Source organism: Prionailurus viverrinus, chromosome B1 (genome assembly GCF_022837055.1).
Source record: "Prionailurus viverrinus isolate Anna chromosome B1, UM_Priviv_1.0, whole genome shotgun sequence".
Classification (NCBI taxonomy): domain Eukaryota; kingdom Metazoa; phylum Chordata; class Mammalia; order Carnivora; family Felidae; genus Prionailurus; species Prionailurus viverrinus.
The window spans coordinates 119,694,139-119,719,996 of NC_062564.1; the positions used below are offsets into that span (position 1 = coordinate 119,694,139).

The 25,858-nt window shown below is 37.8% G+C and overlaps 1 protein-coding gene across 5 annotated transcripts in view; it reads left to right on the forward strand.

The window, feature by feature from the left end:
• The first annotated feature begins 405 nt into the window (after positions 1 to 405).
• Positions 406 to 25,858, forward strand: part of SLC9B2 (solute carrier family 9 member B2) — a 49,915-nt gene continuing 24,462 nt past the window's right edge. For 2 of the 5 annotated variants that reach the window (XR_007151749.1, XM_047857086.1), the window contains exons 1-6: positions 406 to 571; positions 14,514 to 14,648; positions 15,332 to 15,512; positions 19,134 to 19,304; positions 23,431 to 23,573; positions 24,657 to 24,784. Coding sequence is in view for 4 of the 5 variants with exons in the window: in XM_047857086.1 (XP_047713042.1) it covers positions 14,559 to 14,648; positions 15,332 to 15,512; positions 19,134 to 19,304; positions 23,431 to 23,573; positions 24,657 to 24,784 (713 nt within the window). In the remaining variant the exon portion in view is untranslated. Of the gene's footprint in view, positions 572 to 8,934; positions 8,968 to 14,513; positions 14,649 to 15,331; positions 15,513 to 19,133; positions 19,305 to 23,430; positions 23,574 to 24,656; positions 24,785 to 25,858 lie in introns of those variants that run through there. The other 3 variants (XM_047857083.1, XM_047857084.1, XM_047857087.1) reach the window with 3 other exon arrangements.

Consider the following 25,858-nt stretch of genomic DNA (forward strand, 5'->3'; position numbering starts at 1 on the left):
AACATTAAACCTCGTAATTGGCTGTCGGGCCTGCACTCCCGACTCCAGAAAAGCCAGCGCTGCGCGTCCTCTCCAGAGTTCTCGTCACCGCCGGGGTCCGCGCTCGCTGGGCGGCCTTTCCTGCGAGTTTCCCGGGGCAGACGCGCTCGTCCCGGCACCGGGAGCCGGCCGCCCAGCCAGAACGCACGACTGAAACACGACGGTGAGGCGCGACATCTCGGCAAGCGGGCGGGTGGCCCGCCGGGCACCCCCGCCCGGGAAGGCCGCGCGCCGCCAGACCCCGACCCGGCGGAGGGCACGTGGGGCGGCCGCCTGGGGCCGGGCCCCTCCCGGGCTCGCTCACGGTATTACTCAGGCGCCGCCGGACCAGACGGCCCTCCCTCCACAGGGCCGCCCCGCGCGCGCAGAGAAGGCGGAGCCTCGGAAATCCGCGGCGCGCCCAGGGCCCAGATATAAGCGTATTTCACAGCCTCCGGCTCCGCCTGGGGCGATGCGCGCGCGTGGCTGGACCAGGCTCCCCCGGAAGATATTTTAGCCCGTCTCCCACTCTAACGGCGCTGGAAACCGCCAGGTGAGTAGCCCTCAGAGGACACTGAGTGTCCAGAGCGTGTTTTTCTTGTTTGTGTTTTAGTTCTCGAACACCAGAGGCTGTGGCTACTGTGGGCTACGTTAGCACCACCAAGATGCTGAGAACCATCAGATCCCACTGGCTGGAGAACCACCACATGCTGAAAGTGCACACTGCCTGTGGCTTTTTTTTACTTACCAGGCGGCAGCTTGTTATCTCATCCTTGTTGCATCCTTGGTATCTCACCGAAGACTTTGGTGATTTGTTGCCCTAAAAAATTGATATCAGAAAGCCACCATTGACTTTAGCCTCCCTTCAAGAAATGGACAACACCAGTGGACAGAGAAGGCGGTACCTTCCTTAGCCACATTAACCTCTGTTTTCACTGAAAGACAGAAACCCTATTCCCCTACTCTGTAATGGGGCCTCCACCTGACATTGTTGCTGCTACAAACTGCTGTCATGAAATTCTGGCTTACTGTTTCTAAGTTCAGAATGAAACATTTAACTTTAGCAAATATCTGTTTGTCTTCTCTGGGCCAAGCAGGCATGGGGACAGGAAATACAAATATGAACTAACTACAGTTTCTGCCATTCAATACCTCAAAATCCAATGGATCAGAATATACTTAACAAGTTACTAGGTAGAGTGATTCATGCTGTACTAATGACGTGAGCAAAGTGACTGATTCACAAATTTATATTTACTAGAATATTAAGATCTTTAGAATTCTAACCCTATTGAGTAGATGTTTGCTTTTTTTAAATTTTAATGTTTATTCTTTTTTACTTTTTTTAAATGTTTTTATTTATTTTTGAGACAGAGAGAGACAGAGCATGAGCAGGGCAGGGACAGAGAGAGACACACACAGAATCTGAAGCAGGATCCATCCAAGCTCTGAGCTGTCCGCACAGAGCCCAAAGCGGGGCTGGAACTCATGGAGTGTGAGATCATGACCTGAGCGGAAGTCGGATGCTCAACCAACTGAGCCACCCAGACGCCCCATAATGTTTGTTTATTCTTGAGAGAGAGAGACAGAGTGTGAAGAGGGGAGGGGCAGAAAGAGAGGGAGACATAGAAGCTGAAGCAGGCTCCAAGCTCTGAGCTGTCAGCACAGAGCCCGACACGGGGCTCGAACTCATGTACCGTGAGATCATGACCTGAACCGAAGTCAGATGCTTAACCTGACTGAGCCACCCAGATGCCCCTTGCCCTTTTTTTTTTAAAGGATTTCTGAAAAAATGGGAAGAACTCAGTGATACAGGTCTGTCTTGGAGTCTACTCCAAAAGTTGCTGTGCTGGATATAGAAGGTTGGCACTCATATCGATCCCTACCTGCTTCCAGCATGCCTTATTGTATAGGAGACACTGGAGAGCTAAAAACACTTCCTTAGACTCCAATCCAGCCAAAGTTCTAGATGTAACATTAGTGTCTGGCAAGTAGATGAACTTGTCTGAGCTTTTGAAGGCAGAGGTGAGACAGAGGCCATCTCCTTGCTACTTTTTGCTGTTTTCTCTTGGCAAGGAAGGTCCAGGATTTGCCAGTCCTAGTCTCCACAACTGTGGGTGTGGGGAGGGACTTACAACAGTGGTGACAGCCAGACTCAGCATCATCATATTGAATCACCAGCTCTGTGGCCATCAAGAAGCAATTGAGGGAAGTGGTGAACATAGTCTGTGTTCCCTGCCCAGGCAGCTTCCAGATCCCAGCTTCTCGGACTCATAGCTACAATGGTGTCCTTGAACTCTGTAGTCCTTGTGGGGCCTTCTGATTGTAGCAAAAATAGTACATTCCTCAACCGTTCATTTACTACTGTTCTAGAAGTCATTCCCGGAGGCCCAGTCTAGAACCTACTCTTCTAACCCTTTCAACAGTCTCTAGCCTTTAAACAATTCACTTAATTCCCTGTGTAAAACCTCTTCCTGATTAAAATACCTGAAGTGGTTTCGATGTTCTGCACTGACTGATGAGTATGTTTGCTATGTGGCCTCTAAGAGTCACATAAACCTAATCCCTTCCATTTCTTTTTTCTTTTTTTTCTTTTTTTTTTTTTTTTGAGAGAGTGAGAGAAAGCACGTGCATGAGCAGGGGAGAGGGGCAGAGGGAGAGAGAATCTTGATCCCACAACTCTGGGATCATGACCTGAGCCAAAATCAAGAGTTGAACACTAAATAGACTGAGCCACCCAGGATCCCCTAATCTCTTCCATTTCTTTAGAAGGGAAATGAAACCAAGAGATTAGATTCAGGGGCTTGCAATGATGTGAATGCTTTCATTTGGGCTCTGCCCTCAGCAGTTGCCGTAACTATCTGTTATAACAGATAAACTCCAAACTCTCAGTACCTTAACATAGTAGAGGCTTATTTCTACTCAGGTAAAGTCCAATCAGGTGTTCAGTGGGTGTCATTCTACTCAGTGAGGAACCCAAAGTCTTTATATTATGGCTTTGTCATCCCCTAAAACCTTAAAAGTTCCTAGTTTTCAGACATTAGACAGGGTATGTTGTAGAGGGAGGTATGTTGTAGATTGCATGAAAGTTTCTTATAGGTAAAAAATGGAAGTGGCAGACATTACTTATGCCCACATCCCATTGGCCACACCTCAATGACTTGCCACACTAACATGTAAGGGAGACTGGGAAATGTCTACTATCTGTGTGCCTAGACCGCACAGGAAACTGGTTTGATGAACATGTATCAGTCTCCTTCTGTCCCTCAAGAACAGACTGCATCTCAGTAATCTTTGTATCTCTTGTGCTTTACACACCACAGAAAATCAGTAAAAGTCTGATGAACTTCACCAACTGTAAAGGGATAGAGTTGTTATCTCATGTGCCTAATATCGAAACTTACCACCCTTTACTATGGTTGTTTAAGGAATGAGCTATCATTCTCTGACTACGTTACAGCCTTTGAGTGTGGGAACTATGTCAGACTGGTCACTTTTTTGTGTGTTTTTTTTTATTGAAGTATAGTTTACACACAATGTTATGTTAGTCTCAGGTGTACAACATGGTGATTCAACAAGTCTCTATGTCATGCTATGCTCACGACAAGTGTGGCTATATCTGTCACTGTACAACATTATTATAATCCCATTGACTGTATTCTCTATGCTGTATCTTTCATCCCTCAGACTGTTCATTCTTGAATCCCTGGAACAAGGGCTAAAATCTGGCAAGAGTTTAATAGATGTTTGTTAAATAAATGAATGAATGACTCCACAGAGAGAAAAAAGAGGTACAGAGTTAGTCTACATGAAGTTAAAAAAGTACTAATTGAGAAGGTGACATTTGAGTTAGATCTTGAATGACTAGTAGAATTTTACCAGATAGAAAAAGCAAAAACTGAAACCTCAGGCGGTAATAGCAGTGCTGTTTTGTTGTGGTTGTAATTGCTTCATGAATAGACATTTAGAAAACCATCTTGTTTATAAGCCCAACTTGTTATTATTCACTATTCAAATATTACAAGCCCAACTTGTTATTATTCACTATTCAAATATTTATAAGCCCAACTTGTTATTATTCACTATTCAAATATTACAACCAAACTTCAGGGGTAGGGAAGGAAAAATATATAACCTTACAATCTCTGTAATCTCTATTGACTAAAAGAATGGCACTAAAAACCTTGGCACTGATTTTTTTTAGCTACTTAAATATTCTTTTCTGAATATTTTTGATAAATAGCAACACAGAGGCAGTATTCTGATTGTTCATCCTCCATGAAGATTTTGCACCATGTCAAGAAGCTAGGGAAACACATATGAGCCAAAGGTTCCCATTACTGCTCATCAAAGCTTCTCTGAGCTGGCTCTGCATCAAAATCACCTGTTGTATTGGTTAGGCTGCTTTTGGCTGCAGGTAATAGGAAATTCAGCTAAAATTGTCTTCAAAAATACAAATTTACTTTTCTTACACAAGGTGTGTGGAGGTAATTGGATCCAGGGTTTGTTCCGTAGCCCAATGATATCAAGATTTAGTTTGCTTTCCATGAGCTAATTTTGTCTTTTTCTTCATGGTAAATGATGGCTGCTAGAGTTCTAAGAAACAACAGTTGTCATCCTTGGCCCCATCCCCTCCCCCCGCAAACACACACAGATACACAGTTTAAAGACAAAAAGAAGAGAGGAAAAAATAAATAGTAACTAAATAAATAGATAGATGCAATTTTAAAAATTAAAATTTTGGAGCACCTGGATGGCTCAGTCGGTTGGGCATCCAACTTCGGCTCAGGTCATGATCTCATGGTTCGTGAGTTCAAGCCGCACATCGGGCTGTGTGCTGACAGCTCAGAGCCTGGAGCCTCCTTCAGATTCTGTGTCTCCCTCTCTGTCTGCCCATTCGCTACTCGGTTGTGTCTCCCTCTCTCAAAAAAAAATAAAAACATTAAAAAAATTTAAAAAAAGAATAAAGGTACTGCGAAATTGTTAAAAAAAAATTAAAATTTTTAAATTAAATAAATATTTTTTAAAAGGAGAGGGTTCTTGCCTCTTTTTGGGGGCTGAGGGGGGAGGAATATCATATCCAGTGGTCCCCAACAGCCTTGCCCACAGATTTCATTGATGAGAAGTGAATCATGCCCAGCCCTAAACCAACAGCTGGCATGAAGGAATGGTGTTACAGAGATTGATTTAGACCAATAATGATTTATCCCTAAGGGTGGGGAAGGTACACACTGACATACCTGAGTAATGGCTCTTAGGTAATAGGTTGGGTTGCCCCACTTGAGGAGATCGAATCTTTGGAATCAGATTTAGTAGGCCTAGAGGTAATATTTTAAATTTTAATTAAATGCATTTGTCCTTGGGAGAGAGATTAGAAAGGAGAGAAGCAAGTATTGGGTCCCTTCTTACCTAGGAGTAATTTCCTTATATTTGTATCTCATTACATAGTGTTTTACTTCACGATGATTCAACCAAATCACTGTATCAGTTAACCAAATAGAACAGTACTTGTTTTCCTTTGATTGCTTGGTCTCATATGGTCAGCACACCTAGCACTTTCAGATAAGGTTATTTTGTTCAGGGAAACATTCTTAGTCATTTCAGTTAACTAATTCAAGGAAATTTTAAGTCCCACCCTTCACTTGACCTGAATTCCTCACTGCTGGGTGGGTCTCCTTTTGGGGAATGAGCATTAGATCTGCAGTTGATTAGCAGAATCCAGAAACTGAAAGTTTTCTATATGTTCTACATAGACATATCAGACTGAGCTTCCACTTCCAACACATGAATGGTTGAACACCAAAGGTAGGAGTTTTTGTTATAATCATTATAGAGTACTTAATGGATAGTCATTGAGATGTTCTTTCAAATGTATAAATAACACATACAGTACTCCAGCCATATGTGTAAATTCTCATTAAGATTACCCCATTAAGTGTTGGTCTGTCCCTACCTCAGACAGAAATAAGAATAACCAGCCTTTATCTATGTAATGATCCTTTAGCAGTAATTTGATAGCAGTAAGCATATTTTACTTGACCAAGAGTCTATGGACATTCACAAATTGAGAGTTCTTTTATTTCCTCTGGAATATTACAGAAAGCACTTTTAAACATTTAGATTAATAAGATAACCTGAAAAAGAGAAGGCTGATTTAACAGCCTTCTGTATATGAGAGCATATTTACAAAAGTGATTTTCAAAGTGTCCTTCACTTGCCAGGAGAAATAGGGGTTAGTGGACACGGCTCCTGCAGTCCCCTTTATTTGTCCCATTTGTTGGATTTCAGGGTAGGGTTTTATTTGATGAAAGATTCTTTTTTGACCTAAAAAATATTTGAAAACTGCTGTAGAAGATGCTAGGCAGTTCCCCATCATCTCTGAAAACCCCCAAAACAAAAAATTAACTTAAATTGTAACAATGGGATTAAGTTATCTAAAGGGAAATTACCAGATTTTATCTCTGAAAAATATTATTACTGAGGAAAGCTGTATCATTTTCTTTTCTCTAAAGCTTTAAGAATTACATAACGTTGTTTAAATGTATTTTGAATTGCATAAGAAAATCTTATTGTAAAAATCCTAACTGCAAAAATACAGAGAATAAAAATGATATTCCAACCACTCTGATTCCATTTCCCTCCCCAAAGGCAACTACAATTTACAGACTTTTTTTCCTATTTATTTACCTGCAAATGCTCATACATAATGTTCATATTCTTTATCCGTGATTCTTCATCTGCAATTTTCTCTCAAATTTGGAGGAAAGACTTAGGAGACTGTTCTTTTCAAGTCCACAGCTCTATGATTTTGGTGGCATATGTTCCTAGTATTGCAACATGAAGCTCAAATTAAGCCAAGATGGTTTCTAAGCATGTAGATCAGTCCTGTAGGAAATTCTGTATACTGGGAATGCTAAAGAGAGGCATGAATGACCAACAACCTTTGAATATGTTTTTAGAACTTGATCTACTAACCTTCTAGCAAGTGGGTAATCACAACAGTCATAACAGCCACATCCTTTGGCTTAGGTCAAACCACATTCTTCTGTTGAAATCTATATTTGAGTCACATAACTTTGATTAAATTAACATGATTGAATTATGAAATCTGTAAAATTCCACCATTTGATGTGAGATAAATTTGTTTAATGTAGTTTATTGTTGTGTATCAATCAGAATAATACAACATCTCGATTGAGAAGCAGAAAAAAAACTGTTGCTTCTGTATATAGGCACTTTTAGTATTTATCTAAAATGTGCTTTGCCTTCTTATTTCTTAGTGTCGTATTTTTATATACAAAAATCTCTCAAAGCATCATAGTCTAACTGGATTTTTTATCAGATAAGATCAGGAGTGTTCAGGGTGGTATGACAGTAGACTAACTGGATTTTTTAAAAAGAGAGCTCCTTAATCCCTAGAATCTTAAGGCATATTTAAATGGCAAGTTGTTGCTTAGCCAATTAACTAATAATTTCAGAATATATAAGCAATATTTGTCATGAGAACAGAATAAAATTCTTGTTTCATTTATTTTGTCACCAATGTTGTGCAACCTAAATGGACTAATAAAATATTTTGTTTATAATAAACTCTATCACAATCATAACAATGGGAAAGAATAAAACTGAAGGTGATACAAGATAGAAAATAAAAATATTTTCCAAACTTATTATGAAATGTGTTTTCAAACTTATAGTTAATTATGACTATATGTGAGTGGGATTTTAAACAAAATATTACAGCAAAAATATATAAAAATATAATGCAGTGATTTGGTAGAAATAACCTGAAATCAAAGATATAGATTAAAGAATTCTCTCATTTCACAAATATTTATACAGTTTTACTATGAGGCTTGCCTGATATTGGCTATGTTAGTTGAAAACAGTCATTTAGCTTCTCTAGGCTTTAGTTTTCTTATGTGAATATTAAAGAGATTGTACCAAGTAATTTCTAAAAACCTTTCCAACTTTTATTATTCCATTAAACTATAATTCTTAATTACTAGGAAATCAACTAGTTTCTCCATATTTCCCCACTTTTTAATTTCTCCATTCCAGACACCCAGTATCTCAGTTTAACAGCCTTCATGAAGTTTTACTGGGACAAAAGATTTTAAAAGACTTTTATGAACACAGTAAAAAATTATTCATCTCATTTAAATACATTTATTACTTAAATAGCATTATTAAGTAGCATCTTGGTGGCTCAGTCAGTTAAGCATCCTAGTCCTGATTTTGGCTCATGTCATGATCTCATGATGGGCATGAAGCCTGCTTGGGATTCTGTCTTTTCCTATAAATAAATAAATAAATAAATAAATAAATAAATAAATAAATAAATAGATAGATAGATAGATAGATAGATAGATAGATAGATAGATAGCATTGTTGAAAACAAAGCATTTCACTTAACTTTCTGGATAACTGACATCTATTTTATTGAATGCCACATTTTCTTTAACATTCTTTTTACATTGGTAAACCATGCTATGTACTTTAATGCCTCTTAAAACCAAAAGTATTAGTACATCAGTTTTTTTTTTCTTTTCATTTTCTTGGAGATGTAAAATCACCTTCCAAACATTTGTTATTATACAAGAGATCCTTCAGGGCCAATTCAGGTATGAAGGTTCTTACTGAGGATTCATTTGGTGGCAAATGACAGAAACTCAACTCTAACTAGTAAGGACTTTATTAGCTTACCTATAACTGACAAGGAGCTGCTTCCTGTTAAATCAACAATGTGGTTATTAATTTGGGACTTTCCTTTTTTCTCCTTCCATATTAAGGATCTGCTTTGCTCTGTGGTCACTTCATTCTTTGGAAGGCTTTTCTGTATGTCACAAGGGTTGTCAATAGTGAGTCTGGGCTTAGCAACCCCAACAGAAAGAAAGCTCTTTCTCAATGGTTCCAGTGAACACCTTAAAGTTGACTTTCACTGGCCAGGTATGGATCACATGCTCATGCCTAAAACAATCAGTATGACTGGGGAAGAAGTTCTCTCATTGGCCAGGCTTGTCCTCATCTCCAGAGCATTGGTAGAGCATGGAGATAAGGAACGTGAGGAGGACATGAGTCTCATATGAACCACATGGATGGAGAATAGAGGAGATGTGGATTCCACAAAAGAAAATTAGTATGCTGTTATCAAAAAGCTTGTTGGGGGGGGGAGATGTTTGGGAGGGCAAAAATACAAATATGGAAAAGATAGATATCCCCACATTTTATAGCCTTAAATTCCTATCTTTCCATCTCCTTCCTGTCAGCTGTCACTTATGGTGCTTTCAGTTTGCCTCTATCACAATTTCTTCCTACATGTAACTTTTAACATCTTTTCTTCTGAGGGTTTGGAAACCAGATGAGGAGAGTCATTTGAAATGTTTTTATTTTTGTTTTTTTTTTATTTAATTTATTTTTTTAATTTACATTCAAGTTAGCATATAGTACAACAATGATTTCAGGAGTAGATTCCTTAGTGCCCCTTACCATTTAGCCCATCCCCCCTCCCACAATCCCCTCCAGTAACCCTCTGTTTGTTCTCCATATTTAACAGTCTCTTATGTTTTGTCCCCCTCCCTGTTTTTATATTATTTTTGCTTCCCTTCCCTTATGTTCATCTGTTTTGTATCTTAAAGTCCTCATATGAGTGAAGTCATATGACATTTATCTTTCTCTGACTAATTTCACTTAACGTAATACCCTTTAGTTCCATCCATGTAGTTGCAAATGGCAAAATTTCATTCTTTTTGATTGCTAAGTAATACTCCAGTGTGTGTGTGTGTGTGTGTGTGTGTGTGTGTGACTTGATATGTATCAAGTCATTTGAAATGTTTTAAAAGTTAGTGGGCTCTGAGTGAGGACTTGAGAGCTTCTCTACAAGAAGTATAAACTTCCCACTTTTTAATGGACTTCATGATATATCTTATCCCCTTTAAAAGGTAATTTTTGTGTATGTTCTGATTTATTTGCTGAAACCAACTTACTGGTAGGGGATATACTATTGTAATTTCAAGACTCAATGACTATGAACAGTAAGTGCCATGAACATGGTTGCTATTAGAAATAGTCGTTTATACTTGTTGGTTATTTTAAAATATTCTTCATAAATGGCAGAATTGGCTGATTTTAGAAATTTGATAAAGGAGATGATTCTAGTAACACTGCTCAAGAGTTCCTATATGATTCTACTAATGAGCAAGTGAAGAACTGACAATGGTGAGTGTTCCATCCACCTTATCAAGAAGTTGGCCTTGAAAGAAAGAGGTAAAGGGCATTATCAAAGAAAATCAGTGGGATTAAGTAGTAAATTCTTCAACATGGGGCTGGGGGTACCTTGTCTTGTTTAATAAGGAAGGCAAAAAGAATCTTAGAGATTTATGTTAAGTAAGGAGAAGGAACAGGAGTGGCTCATAACCAACACTATTGAATGTTTACCAGGTGCATGGTTGGAACCACTCTTATCTCTGTTTTATAAATAAGGAATTAGTTACAAAGAGGCTAAGAAATTTGGTATATAATAGAACTAGACTACAGACCCAGCTTTGTCTAACTCCAGACCCAGCAGATCATCACTTACTATATGAGGGGGTTATTCTCTACATAGGGTAAAGGGCAAGTGCCATGGTTTGGGAAATGATATCCTAGCTCTCCCACTTCATTTGCCATTGCTTTCAGCCTTACACCTCATGCTCCAACAAAGTTTCCCCTGACATCCCACTGGATTCCATGCCTCCATACCTTCAAGACAAGGGTTCTCTGAGCCCAACATTTTTCCTATCAAATGCCATTCTTTCTCATTATGAGTCTAAATTTTGGAATAAATTTATAAACTTAAAAAATTATATCTACATACATACACACATATATATTATTATATGTACATGAACTTATTATATGTAGTATAAAAACCAAACTGAAGGTTTTTTGAGATACCACCCTGGCCAACATTGTATTTTGTAAGGAAGAAAAATGGTGATGATGGTGATGGTGAGGGTGGTAGTGGTAGAAAGGATATAATTTTCTTGGAAATATTAAATGCAAACATCTTGGCACTTTTTTTAACATTTATTCATTTTTGAAAGTCAAAGAGAGACAGAACACGAATGGGGGAGAGGCAGAGAGAGAGGGAGACACAGAATCAGAAGCAGGCTCCAGGCTCTGAGCCATCAGCACAGAGCCCGATGTGGGGCTTGAACCCATGAACCGCAAGATCATGACCTGAGCCAAAGTTGGATGCTCAACCAACTGAGCCACCCAGGTGCCCCTCTTGGCACTTTTTTAAACAGAAAATTATTCCTTGAGGCAGGGGTCTTGTCTAATTAATCCTTATCTTTATAGCCTAGCATAGTGTATGGCACATATTAGACACTCAAATGTATTGATTTAGATTTTCCCTTCTCTCACATAATTTTCCCTTTGCTTATACCAGGGTTTGTAGTTCGTGCTTCTATTATAATATCATTATACTTGTTGCATTAGAAGTAAGTTTGATTACTAGTAAAAATAACACTTGACTAACAGTAGCTTCAACAATTAACTTGAAGCTTGGCATCCAAGACTGATGGAGCAATTAAAGGGTATCGTCAAGGAACAAGCTCCTCCTATCTTAATTTTCTACTCTCCTTAGTATAGGGCTTTTTCTTCTCATGGTTGAGAGATGGTCACTGGCCCTCCAGGTAGTGTATCTACATTCTAGGAAGAAGAAGAAGAAGAAGAAGAAGAAGAAGAAGAAATGTTAGAGGACAAAGAATAAAATATGATCTTCAAAAAGCCTTGCCTTATAGTCTGGGAATGAAAGTTCTCCCTAGGGACTCTCACTTATATCTCATTACACAGAACTGTGACACATGGCTATCTATAGCTACAGAAGTGGCCAGGAATTGGAGTATTTGGTTGTTCAGCCTATATAGCATGAGAAGCCAAGAGAGAGGAGATTGAAGTAGTTTACAGAGTCAAGCTATAGGTCTGTCCTACAGGTTTTTTAGTTACTTCATGTAAGTTTATTTTTCCTGGTATATCGTCAGCCTATAGAGAACAAAAAATATGTTTTTGTAATCTTTGAATTACCTACAGTGACTACCAACATGTCTCAGTTGTCTAAGACATTGTGGCTACTCAACCAATGTTATTATTTTAACTTTAATTTATAAATATGAACCAGACAAGAATTAGTGATTCTAATTTCTCTGAAAATGATGGAATCCATAGATTTTTCTTTGGCGATTCATTTTAACATTGAAAAATTGCCTAGCGCTTATGAAGGAAATTGAAGAAGACACAAAGAAATGGAAAAACATTCCATGCTCATGGATTGGAAGAATACACTTGATCTTAGCCAAAAGGCCAAGAAGCAATGGATTGGAAGAATAAATATTGTTAAAATGTCAATACTACCCAAAGCAATCTACACATTCAGTGCAATCCCAATCAAAATTGCACCAGCATTCTTCTCGAAACTAGAACAAGCAATCCTAAAATTCATATGGAACCACAAAAGGCCCCGAATAGCCAAAGGAATTTTGAAGAAGAAGACCAAAGCAGGAGGCATCACAATCCCAGACTTTAGCCTCTACTACAAAGCTGTCATCATCAAGACAGCATGGTATTGGCACCAAAACAGACACATAGACCAATGGAATAGAATAGAAACCCCAGAACTAGACCCACAAACGTATGGCCAACTCATCTTTGACAAAGCAGGAAAGAACATCCAATGGAAAAAAGACAGCCTCTTTAACAAATGGTGCTGGGAGAACTGGACAGCAACATGCAGAAGGTTGAAACTAGACCACTTTCTTACACCATACACAGAAATAAACTCAAAATGGATGAAAGACCTAAATGTGAGACAGGAAACCATCAAAACACTAGAGAAAAAAACAGGCAACAACCTCTTTGACCTCAGCCACAGCAATTTCCTACTCAACACATCTCCAAAGGCAAGGGAATTAAAAGCAAAATTGAACTTTTGGGACCTCATCAAGATAAAAATCTGCACTGCAAAGGAAACAATCAACAAAACTAAAAGGCAACCTACAGAATGGGAAAAGATATTTGCAAATGACATATTGGACAAAGGGCTAGTATCCAAAATCTATAAGAGCTCACCAAACTCCACACCCAAAAAACAAATAATCCAGTGAAGAAATGGGCAGAAGACATGAATAGACACTTCTCTAAAGAAGACATCCAGATGGCCAACAGGCACATGAAAAGATGCTCAATGTCGCTCCTCATCAGGGAAATACAGATCAAAATCACACTGAGATACCACCTCAGACCAGTCAGAGTGGCTAAAATGAACAAATCAGGAGACTATAGATGCTGGCGAGGATGTGGAGAAACGGCAACCCTCTTGCACTGTTGGTGGGAATGCAAACTGGTGCAGCTGCTCTGGAAAACAGTGTGGAGGTTCCTCAAAAAATTAAAAATAGAACTACCCTATGACCCAGCAATAGCTCTGCTAAGAATTTACCCAAGGGATACAGGAGTGCTGATGCATAGGGGCACTTGTACCCCAATGTTTATAGCAGCACTTTCAACAATAGCCAAATTATGGAAAGAGGCTAAATGTCCATCAACTGATGAATGGATAAAGAAATTGTGGTTTATATACACAATGGAATACTACTTGGCAATGAGAAAGGATGAAATCTGGCCATTTGCAGCAACGTGGATGGAACTGGAGGGTATTATGCTAAGTGAAATAAGCCATACAGAGAAAGACAGATACCATATGTTTTCACTCATGTGTGGCTCTTGAGAAACTTAACAGAAGACCTTGGGGAAGGGAAGGGGAAGGGGAAAAAAGTTACAGAGAGGGAGGGAGGCAAACCATAAGAGACTCTTAAATACAGAGAACAAACTGAGAGTTGATAGGGGTGGAAGAGAGGGGAAAGTGGGTGGTGGGCATTGAGGAGGGCACTTGTTGGGATGAGCACTGGGTGTTGTATGGAAGCCAATTTGACAATAAATTTAGAAAGAAAGAAAGAAAGAAAGAAAGAAAGAAAGAAAGAAAGAAAGAAAGAAAGAAAAAAGGAAAGAAAGAAAGAAAGAAAGAAAGAAAGAAAGAAAGAAAGAAAGAAAGAAAAAGAAAAAGAAAGAAAGAAAAATTGCCTGGAGATTTCCTGTTTCATCAAGCCAGACCATTAGAGAGAACGATTTAACAGTAGTATTGCTTGGAATATTTGAAATATAACTCAGAAAACAAGGTGGGAAAGACATCATATAAAAATATGATAAACAAGGGCTTTTTCAGGAGCAGTAGAAAGTAAATAAGAATTAGTATAACATATTGTAATCAAAGAAAAGGTTAGCAATTGAAAGTTAAGAATAGTCTAATTTAAAATATTTTAGACATTCACAGTTCCAAGGGAAAAAATAAGTACAATTCATTCATTTAAATTGTTCAAATTGCTGCTTAATTCAGCAATGCTGCTGAATTATCTGAATTAATGCTGCTACATATCTGTACTATTTCTCCTTCAAAACAGTTCCCGTTCCTCTCCCTTGTGTCATCTTATTTTTAATTATAAATCATGGGAGATGAAGATAAAGCAATTGAACATGAAGATCTGACACCATCCACAGGAATGGCCCACACAGCCTCTACATATCAAGAAACACAGGTAAACCTACGGTCAAATATAGAGCATTCCAACCATTTCCTTAAGAGAGGGACTATATATTTCCAAATCTCTGATACAGTTGTGTTCTCTTCATGCTCTATCACTCAATTAACAGTTCTTCCCATTTTTAATCCCCAAATTTGTACAGTAGGTGTGACTACCAGTTTTCCCAGATTCATTAGCAGCTGGCCCTACGTGAGGCTGGAAAAATAGAGAGCCTGTGAAATGCTTTGTGTTCCCAGCCTCACCCCTAGAATGGTTGTGATTACTTCCCTCCCTTTTTATTGCTTAAATTCAAGTAGATGAATGAATCTGAATTCACTTTTACCACAAATAGTTATTTTTTCTGAACCACTTTAATATATTAACCAACTATTGCCTTGAAAAATATCTTAAGTAGGCTAATTTTTAAACCCAGTATTGTAAAACAAAATGAAATAGTATGTGTACCCCAAGGATTTATAATGCTACAAATAGTGACTCAATGGTAAATATTCCTCTAACATAATTCTTGTTCCAAGCATTCACTGATTAGCTATTAGTATAGCTCTGCATTTCCACTATAAAGTGTTAGCCTTGATTCTAGCAGTAAAAATTTGATTTGTGATTTGATGACTCGATAGCTATAAAAATGTACAGCAGATATAACCGTTTTAAGTATTCTTAAATTGTTTTAAACACAGGAGGAAGCAGTTATGAACTCTAAAGGAATAGATGCAAAAGAACCAACAGAAGGAAGTAACCTCCTGAATAGCAGTGAAAAAAAGCTACAAGAAATACCAACTGAATCAAATAATTTGCGAAGACTAGGACAAACATTTGCTTGCCCTCCACATGGCTTGCTGGCTAGAGGGATAACAAATGGTATGTAAATGGTAAAAAATAATTCAGAAAGAGACGGTAAAAGATGAAATTGTTTTAATGAGAGATTCCAAAATAATATGGTTTAAAGAACAAAAAGAAGTTTACTTCTGTATACATAAAAACTAGAGTGCTATTGCTACTACCATTCCAGCTAGCAGGAAAAGAGCAGAGATCAAAGATATTTTCCTTTTCTGTCTGTGAGTAATTTCACAGGATTACATTAGGCCTCCAATGAGAAAAATGAGAAATCACCTGTAAACAGAAAGGCACTACATAAATGTTGGGTTTAATCGTTATTAAGTAATGCAACTAATGTTTGAACAAACAGCTTAATTTATGCTTCCAAATGAATCCATCATTTTGTAAGAATCTTGGTTTCCAATCCAACTTACTCCAGTACAACTACTATTACCTAAAATATTTGGAAGATTTTTCTTTTTTTTAATGTTTTATTTATTTTTGAGAGAGAAAGAGCACATGAGCAGTGGAGGGGCAGAGAGAGGGACATAGAGGATCTGAAGCAGGCTCTGTGCTGACAGCAGAGAGACCACTGTGGAGCTCGAACTCACAAACCATGAGATCAACAAACCATGAGATCATGACCTGAACTGAAGTTGGACACTTAACCAACTGAGCCACCCCGGGCACCCCTGGAGGACTTTTCTTTGGGAGTTTATCTCAGCACTATTTCACATACTGTCTTTGAGGAACGGATTTGGTTTTTGGAGGGAGCCAAACATTATTATGATATCAATTTGAAGAATAGATGGATATTCAGATTCAGTAATCCTGTTTTTTTGTTCAGAAAGGAAATTGTGTGTGTGTGTGTGTGTGTGTGAGAGAGAGAGAGAGAGAGAGAGAGAGTGTGTGTGTGAAGTGTATGTATTTTGTACATTGGAGGAAATGTAGTAGGAAAAAGAAGGGCTTTGAAAATTGCCTATAAATGCTGACTTTTTGTTAATTTTTTAAGTTTATTTATTTATTTTGAGAGAGACAGAGACAGTGCGAGTGGGGGAGGGGGGAGAGAGAGAGAGAGAGAGAGAGAGAGAGAATCCCAAGCAGGCACTACATTGCCAGCACAGAGCCCGATACAGGGCTTGAACTCATGAAACCATGAGATCATGACCTTGAGCCAAAATGGAGAGTTGAACACTTAACTGACTGAGCCACCCAGGCACCCTATAAATGAGAATTTGAAGACAATTTCAAAATGATATTGAGGAGCAACAGCACTACTAGAGTAAATACATATCTTCTCAAAGTAAATATGTTGAAGAATATAATACAGTTGATCTAAAAGTTGTGTTTACTAAAAAATCAGACTCAGTTATTGTTATACTTCATTTGTGAGCTCTGAAAAACATTTTTACCATTCTCAACTGGGACAGTTGAAGCCCAGTTATACTCTAGGCTCTACATATGTTTTTAATAAAATTAGGTAAGTCTGTAAACTAGCATGAGAAAAAAATCTCAAACTTTATTTAAAAAATGTAGAGAAAAACAGGTTCCAAAATATATACCAGTTGATAAGACAACATATAATTTAATACCTTTTCTGTCCTATTTATTTTTTTGAAATTTCACCATTCAAATCATGGCACATTTCTAGTTAAAACATTTACAGTAAAACAGATAGTGATTGCATTAGGGAAAGGGTATAAATGAATGATGTGATTTGGAGACTCATTTTTTTTTTTTTTTTTTTTTTTTTTTTTTTTTAGAGAGAAAGGGGGTGGGGGACAGGCACAGGGAGAGGAAGAGAGAGAATCTTTTTTTAAAAAAATTTTTTGGGGGGCGCCTGGGTGGCTCAGTCGGTTAAGCGTCCGACTTCGGCTCCAGTCACGATCTCGCGGTCCATGAGTTCGAGCCCCGCGTCGGGCTCTGGGCTGATGGCTCAGAGCCTGGAGCCTGCTTCCGATTCTGTGTCTCCCTCTCTCTCTGCCCCTCCTCCACTCGTTCTCTGTCTCTCTCTCTCTGTCTCTCTCTGTCTCTCTCTCTCTCTCTCTGTCTCAAAAATAAATAAACATTAAAAAAATTTTTTTTAAATAGCCAAAGGAAAAAAAAATTCCTAAAAGACACTAAAAACAGCAATAAAAGCCAGAAAACCAAGGGACAGTATTTTAAAGGAACTGGAAGATAGTAACTCTCAACCTAGAACTGTATACCCTGAAAAACTATCTTTTAAGAATGAGAATAAAGATAATTCCAGATCAATAAAACTAAGAATTTGTTACCAACAGATCTTCATGAGAAATATAGCATGCTCTGGTGCACTGTTTCTGAATTATGAATTAGTTCATATATGATGGTAAATGAGGAATTGTGTTAGTGTAACATGAAAATTTGCATTTGTACATAATTTCTCCTGTCATGTTAATATTTTACATCACCAAACAATAGCATGTGAATACAAAACGCATTGAAAAACAAGAACAGACAAAAAAGATCAGATATATGATTCCTTACAATTAAAGATAAAGCCTTACTAAAATGAAGACTTTTTAAAAAGCTGAACTCCCTATAGAAGTACTTTCTTTTTTTTTCAGACAGTTAGTTGCTGGTTTAGGGGTTTCAGAGGCTTTTTAAACTTTCTAGACCATTAAACTATCTAATGAAACCATATATGGATGTAGAAGCTGACATTACAAACAAAGTAGCTGCCAACACTTTCCCTCAGTTAAAACAACAACAACAAATATTTGATTGATGGAGAAAGCTATAATCTGGATCAGATTTGGACGGAACTGCTTACTATTTAAAGCAAATGCTTTCAAGGTTCTACATCTCGAAATAATACATGTGGTTCCAAGGGTTTGAGTCTGCCAAAAAGAGACTGTGAAATGCAAATGCTAGTGGAGATTTAACTGCACTAGCACTTTTATTAGGATCATTGCTGTTTTTGTCAATACTTTGGTCACAGGATTTAAGCTTTGAGTTGTCTGCCCAACTGTTTTCCCATGAGTCTTTGTTGTTTCAGTGTAAACTTTAGTACAACACAAGGTTTTCAAACAAGGAAACATGTTTCACCTTCTAATAGAAATACCTCTATTAAAGGAAATACTTTAGGCAACAAAATAATTGTCCCAGATAAAAAATTTGAGTTGCCATAATGAATAATGATCAAAACGGAAAATAGGTGAGTATATGGATAATTCTAAACTGACATTGACTATAGAAAAGAAACAATAATAGTGTTTAATTCAAGACAGAACTAAAATACTAGAATGTGATTATTCAGGTATTCTCATGTTCCTATGAAGAGAGTGAAGATAGCCAGTGTTTCCCTTTTTATTAACGAGTGAATATTTATGGTAAAATTATAAAGGAAAAACGAGGAATGATAAAAAAAAATTCAAGATTGTAGTTCCTTCTGACAGTGTGAAAGGAGATGGGAGATGGGATTAAGAGGGGCACATGGGTGGATCCAAAGGCACTGGTAATATCCTATTTCTTAAGATGGTTGGTAATTATTACCCAATTGTCCATATTACTGATGCTTTCTAAAATTTACACATGGTTATAAATACTTGTATGTATGTTCGATATTTTTAAAATTTTTATATTATATTGAAACCATATGACAACTTACTGATAGAAACTAGTTTTCCTGGTTTATTTCAGTTACCATGGTTGTTCTTCTCTGGGCTGTAGTTTGGTCAATTACTACCAGCGAATGTCTTCCTGGAGGAAACCTATTTGGAATTATAATCCTATTCTATTGTGCCATCATTGGAGGTAAACTTTTCGGGCTCATTAAGTTACCTACATTACCTCCACTGCCTCCTCTTCTAGGTAAGTGCTAAATACTTTCTGACTTCAAGAGTAAATCATATTTTAAAAACTGTAGTTTGGGAAGCTTTGGGAAATAAATATAAAATATTTCTGTATTTGATGTGTTGGAGACAAAAGCCAATTATTAAATTTTGAGTTCGGTAAGCCAGTTGTTAAACACAGAAATTTTTAAAAATTAAATTATATATATTTACAATTAAATAACTTGCATTAAAAATAAAACCAATAGAGGGGCGCCTGGGTGGCTCAGTCGGTTGGGCGTCCGGCTTCGGCTCAGGTCACGATCTCGCGGTCCGTGAGTTTGAGCCCCGCCTCGGGCTCTGGGCTGACAGCTCAGAGCCTGGAGCCTGTTTCCAATTCTGTGTCTCCCTCTCTCTGACCCTCCCCCATTCATGCTCTCTCTCTCTCTGTCTCAGAAATGAATAAACATTAAAAAAAAATTTTTTTTTAATAAAAAAAATAATAAAACCAATAGATACTCAAAACTAATCACTTACGGCATTTTCCCCTTATCTAGGCTCTTGAAATTATGGAAACAATATATAGTGGTGTGCCACTGGCTCTCTCTTCCCAACTGCACATTCATTGACATCGTGTTGGTAGCTTAACATCAACCATGGTAGAAGTAACTGTAAGACAGAAATGCTACAAAACTAGGGCTCAATGTATTGTAAGTCACTCACATCATTGACAAAGGAGTGAATGGGTCGTCTGCCAAATCAGTATCAGGTGGCCATATCAATCCAGAACATCCAGAAACAGTGTCCCAGGGAAGTTGTTGTCACATTCATTTGGAGAACAAAAAAATGCTTCCTCTTGCGCCCCACCCCCCAAAACTCCAAAAAAAACTCTTAACATATTTTTGAGTCCTTGTTAGATTATTATTTCTTTTGAACTCTGCTCATTTCAGCACTATTTGTAATGAAAAATCTGAAAAGTTCCTTAAAGTCCATTAATTGGTTCAAAAAATTACAGTACTTCCAAACAATGAGATACTATTTCTACTATTAGAAAATGAGGCACACGAACACACATACTGAGGCATGCTTACATAGGTATACAAACTTTTCTGGAAAGGCAAAGAAAACCCTTAAGAGTGAAAATCTTTGGAGAATGAAGATTGAAAGTTTGCAGTTGGAATAGAACATGTACTTGTCACTGCCTACTTGTTGGTGGTGTTTTAATTCACCATGAGCATGTGTTATCCTTATCCTTTAACATCTTTAAAAAACAACTGTGGTTGGCTAGTTCCCACTTTCAAAAATTCTGGAAAGACCGTAACTGCAGAATTCAAAACTTTACGAGACCTTCTTCTAGATTAAATGGCAGTGATGCTTCCTGGCCTAGCGGTGTCTGGAGCAAGTCACAAAAGCTATGCTTGTCATTAGTCTCCATTCTCATAGCTTACATACAGAACATTGCAACAATAGTAAGTTTATTTAGTCATTTAATGTGTAATGCTTGTAAGGTCATGCTGAGAAGAGGGTACTGCTAGAGAAGAACAGTCTGGAAGCCCAGTGTCTGGTGGAGAAGTCTCTTTCCTGTTGTAGGGGCATGTGGTATCAGTGAGGGCAGGATTCTCTCGCAAACTCCTCAGCTCCCTCGGTCACTGTCAACTACTGACACTTCCAGAATGTGTCATACTTCCTCTTCATACCTTGGAAGAAACTGCTAACCCATCCAGAAACTTCTTGACTCTCCACCCGGTTCTTCCCCTTGTTTGGATCCATCTGACTTACTACTCTTCTCTCACTCATACAACACTTCCTTATGCTTCCATAAAATTGAGGTTGTCAGTTTATCTCACTCCCCTAGAGGCTGAAAACTTGTTGAGATGTAGTACCAAGTTTTTGTTCATTATTATACTTCTACTACCTACTGTACTGTCTAAAATACTGAAGGCCTTTGGTAAACAGTAAATGGCTGAATGAAAGAAGAATCAGAAGCTGACCTGACAGAGCAATGTCCATTTCTTCATAACTCACAAGCCTTTGGAAAGCAAGGATTTTTTTTTTAATGTTTTTTTCATGTTTATTTTTTTTATTTTTTTTATTATTTTTTTTAATGTTTATTTTTTGAGAGAGAGAGAGCACAGGTAGGGGAGGGGCAGAAAGAGAGGGAGGCCTAGAATCTGAAGCAGTCTCCAGGCTCCGTGCTGTCAGCACAGAGCCAGAAGCGATGCTCAAACTCATGAACCATGAGATCATGACCTGAACCAAAGTCAGAATGCTTAATGGATTGAACCACCCAGGCGCCTCGTAAGTTATGTATTTTTTGTTAAATTACCTGGCTTGAGGGTGAAATAGAATCCACATAGGTATTTGTTGATAATTCAGGTAATCTGACATAGCAAATAACTTCAGGAGCTGTTTACTATTTGCACATAAAAGAGTGACTGAATTAGGCATTGTATTAAAACATTTTATATTTATAATTTGATCACATTTCTATCTGAATACTCCATTACTGATTCTAATGATTTTTATTTGCATATTAAAGGCTTTTCTTAGCTCCTCTAATGTAGTATATTATTTTAATTTTTTATTGAAAATTTTATTTAAATTCTAGTTAGTTAACATATAATGTAATATTGGTTTCAGGAATAGAATTTAGTGATTCATCTTGCATATAACACCCAGGGCCCATCATAACAAGTGCCCTCCTTAAGACCCATCACCCATCTAGCCCATCTCCCCACCCACCTCCCTCCATCAACTCTCAATTTGTTCTCTATCATTTAGAGTATCTTATGGATTATGAGCAGGTAGATGGGCTAAATGAGTAAGGGGCATTAAGGAAGACACTTGTTGGGATGAGCACTGGGTGCTGTACATAGGTGATGAATCACTGGAATCTACTCCTGAAATCATTATTGCACTATATGCTAACTAACTAGGATATAAATATATATATATAATATATATATATTAAAATAATAAAAAAAGAAAAAGAAAAAAATAAAATTCAAAGAAAAAAAAAAAGAGTATCTTATGGTTTGCTTCCCTGTCTTTTTTTCCCTTCACATATGTTCATCTGTTTTGTTTCCTAAATTCCACATGTGAGTGAAATCATATGATATTTGTTTTTCTCTGACTTATTACACTTAGCATAATATACTAATATTATGGATATGGCTATATAATATCCATCCACATTGTTGCAAATAGCAAGACTTCATTCTTTTTGATGGCTAATAGTCCATTGTGTGTGTGTGTGTTTGTGTGTGTGTGTATATATATCATATCTTCTTTATTTATTAATTAGTCAGTGGACACTTGGGCTCTTTCTGTAGTTTGCTATTATTGATAATGCTGCTATAAACATCAGAGGGCATGTATCCTTTGAATCTATATTTTTGTATCCTTTGGGTAAATACCTAGCAGTGCAATTGCTACATCATAGGGTAGTTCTATTTTTAACTTTTTGAGAAGCCTCCATAAGTGTTTCCCAGAGTGGCCACACTAATTTGCATTCCCACCAACAGCATAAGACGGTTCCTTTCTCCACAGCCTCACCAACCTCTGTTGTTTCTTGTGTTAGTTTTAACCATTCTGACAGGTGTGAGGTGGTATCCCATCATGGTTTTGATTTGTATTTCCCTGATGATGAGTGAGATTGAGCATCTTTTCATGCATCTGTTAGCCATCTGCATGATGGAAAAGTGTCGATTCATGTCTTCTCATTTTTTCACTGGATTGTTTTTTGGGTGTTGAGTTTGGTGAGTTCTTTATAGATTTTGAATACTAACCCTTTATCCGATATGTCACTTGCAAATATCTTCGCCCATTCCATAGGCTGCCTTTTTGCTTTGTTGATTGTTTCCGTTGCTGTGCAGAAGCTTTTTATCTTAATGAAGTCCCATTAGTTCATTTGTGCATTTGTTTCCTTTGCCTCCAGCAATGTGTCTAGTAAGAAGTTGCTACAGCCAAAGTCAAAGGGGTTGCTATCTGTGTTCTCCTCTAGGATTTTGATGGTTTCCTATCTCACATTTAGGTCTTTCATCCATTTAAACAAAAATGTTAAACAAAAGAATATTAAAGAGACATGAACTCAAAAAGTAAAAATGCCAAAAATATCTTCTCTATTTGAAAACCAACTAAGGAGTTGTTTGACTTCTCCATTCTAGGCATGCTTCTTGCTGGGTTTCTTGTCAGAAATATCCCTGTCATCAGTGATAATGTACAAATCAAGCATAAGTGGTCTTCCTCTTTGAGAAGCATAGCCCTGTCTATCATATTGGTTCGTGCTGGCCTTGGGCTTGATTCAAAGGTATGAAGTATAAATTTCTAATTGTTGACTAGGAATTGAACTCTTCCAGTACTGCTACTATTCAGAATCACTGTGCTTTAGGCACTTTGTGTGACAGTCTAAAGAAGAGAATGGAGGGGGGCCTGGGTGGCTCAGTTGGTTAAGTGTCTGCTCAGGTCATGATCTCACAGTTCGTGAGTTTGAGCCCCACATCAGGCTCTGTGCTGACAGCTCAGAGCCTGGATCCTGGTTCGGATTCTGTGTCTCCCTCTCTGTACACCACCCCCGCTTGCGCTCTCTCTCTGTGTCTCAAAAATGAATAAATGTTAAAAAAAATTTTTTTAAAGAAAAGAATGGAGTTTATTTCATGGAGGACTGACTATTCCCAGAAGATGACCCTATATTCGTTCTTGGAGGAAGGTGGAATTACTGTCTGGGGACAGCACTAACAATAAAGGCTCCCCTTTTCTCTGACAGAGATATAGGTCATCCTTATAAATAACAGGCTAGAGAGAGGATAGCACATTTATGGCATGCAAAGCCTTATGCAAGTGCTTAGGCTAACTATACAGCTCAAGAAACTGCTTGATACATAGGACGAGTCTCAAGTATGCCTTTTTTAATGCTTTTACTAACATATATTTTTGAATGAGAGAATGAGTGTTCTTGGGGATGAAGGTTTTCACCCTGGCCTCGTTCTGGGGCCACAAGTTATAAATAAAGCTAACACCGAGAGGGTTAAATCAGCTACTTTGGGGATTAATGAGCACAGACTACAGAACATCCTGCTTGAGTTCAAACCTAGCTGCACAATTTACCAATTTCATGATCTTGGACAAATGACTTTAACTTGTATCTTTTTAGATGAGGACATCTAAATATAATGGGGATAGTAATTTCACCTATATCATAGTGTTGCTATGAGGACTAAATAAGCTATCTCCAAAACACTTCAAACACTGAAATGTTTGTTAAATAAAACTCATTACCTGGCAAATTCATGATAATCCAAACATGGTCTGAATACTGAAGAAAAGTGTCTGATGTCATAATCTCTTTCTGTCTTTAAATGATTATTTTTGTATTTCTGTTTGCATATTTCAGGCCCTGAAGAAGTTGAAGGGTGTTTGTATAAGACTGTCCATGGGTCCTTGTCTTGTGGAGGCATGCACATCTGCACTTCTGGCCCACTTTCTAATGGGCTTACCATGGCAATGGGGATTTGTCCTGGGGTAATGGTTTTTCTTTTTCGTATGAAAACAATGCAGGGATGTTTGGGGCTTTCTCTGATTCCATACCAGAGAATGCATAATAGCATTTTCTTAAGGACATCAGAAAATACAACATGGATATTCCAGTGTAATCTAAATATTATAACTTCAAAATATACTATTTATAGAATACATCTAACTTTTACAGGCATTATGATTTAAACAGTTGAAGAATTAATGGTGTTTTACCTACACCTTATTCCATGCTGGTGAGAGAGATGCCATATCTCACCTCAAAGTCCATACAAAGGGTAATAAACATATCAACAGTAATGAACACCTAATACTCTTTTCTCCTTCTTTTGTCACCAGACAGTTATGATTGGGTGGTTCTGCTGTCTCTTCCTTCCACTGCCACTTCTTCTAATGGTTAACAGCCATAAGAAGTAAATAAATAAAGGGGAGCCTGGGCGGCTCATCGGTTAAGTGTCCGACTTTGGCTCAGGTCAAGATCTCACAATTCATGGTTTCGAGCCCCACGTTGGGCTCTCTGCTGACAGCTCAGAGCCTGGAGGCTGCTTCAGATTCTGTGTCTCCCTCTCTCTCTGCCCCTCCCTCACTCACTCATGCTCTCTCTCTGTCTCTCAAAAATAAATAAACATTAAAAAAAGAAGTAAATAATTATGAAAGTACTTAGTAAGAATTTAGTACTAATTAGTAGGCAAGAAGCAAGAAATCCTTACTTCTGGTTAAGACGGTAGAGCTATACGGCCTGGATTTAAATCCCAGCTCTGTGACTCCAATATGTGAACTTTGGCAAGTTATTTAATCTCTCTGCATCTCGTTTGCAAGAATGAAGTCTCCTCATTTGCAGAATGAAGACAATTATTGTAGCTACCTTTTAGAGTTGTTGTGAGGATTAAATTAATTTATGTAGAGCACTTAAAATGGTGTTTGGCACATAGTAAACACTGTAAAATGTTTTCTGCTGTTACTGCTGCTGCTAGTGTTAGTATCACTGTCACTGCCATTATGGGCTTCTTCTAATCTGTGGTCTTATTCTACTTACCAAGTCCCAACAGAAGGCCTAATATC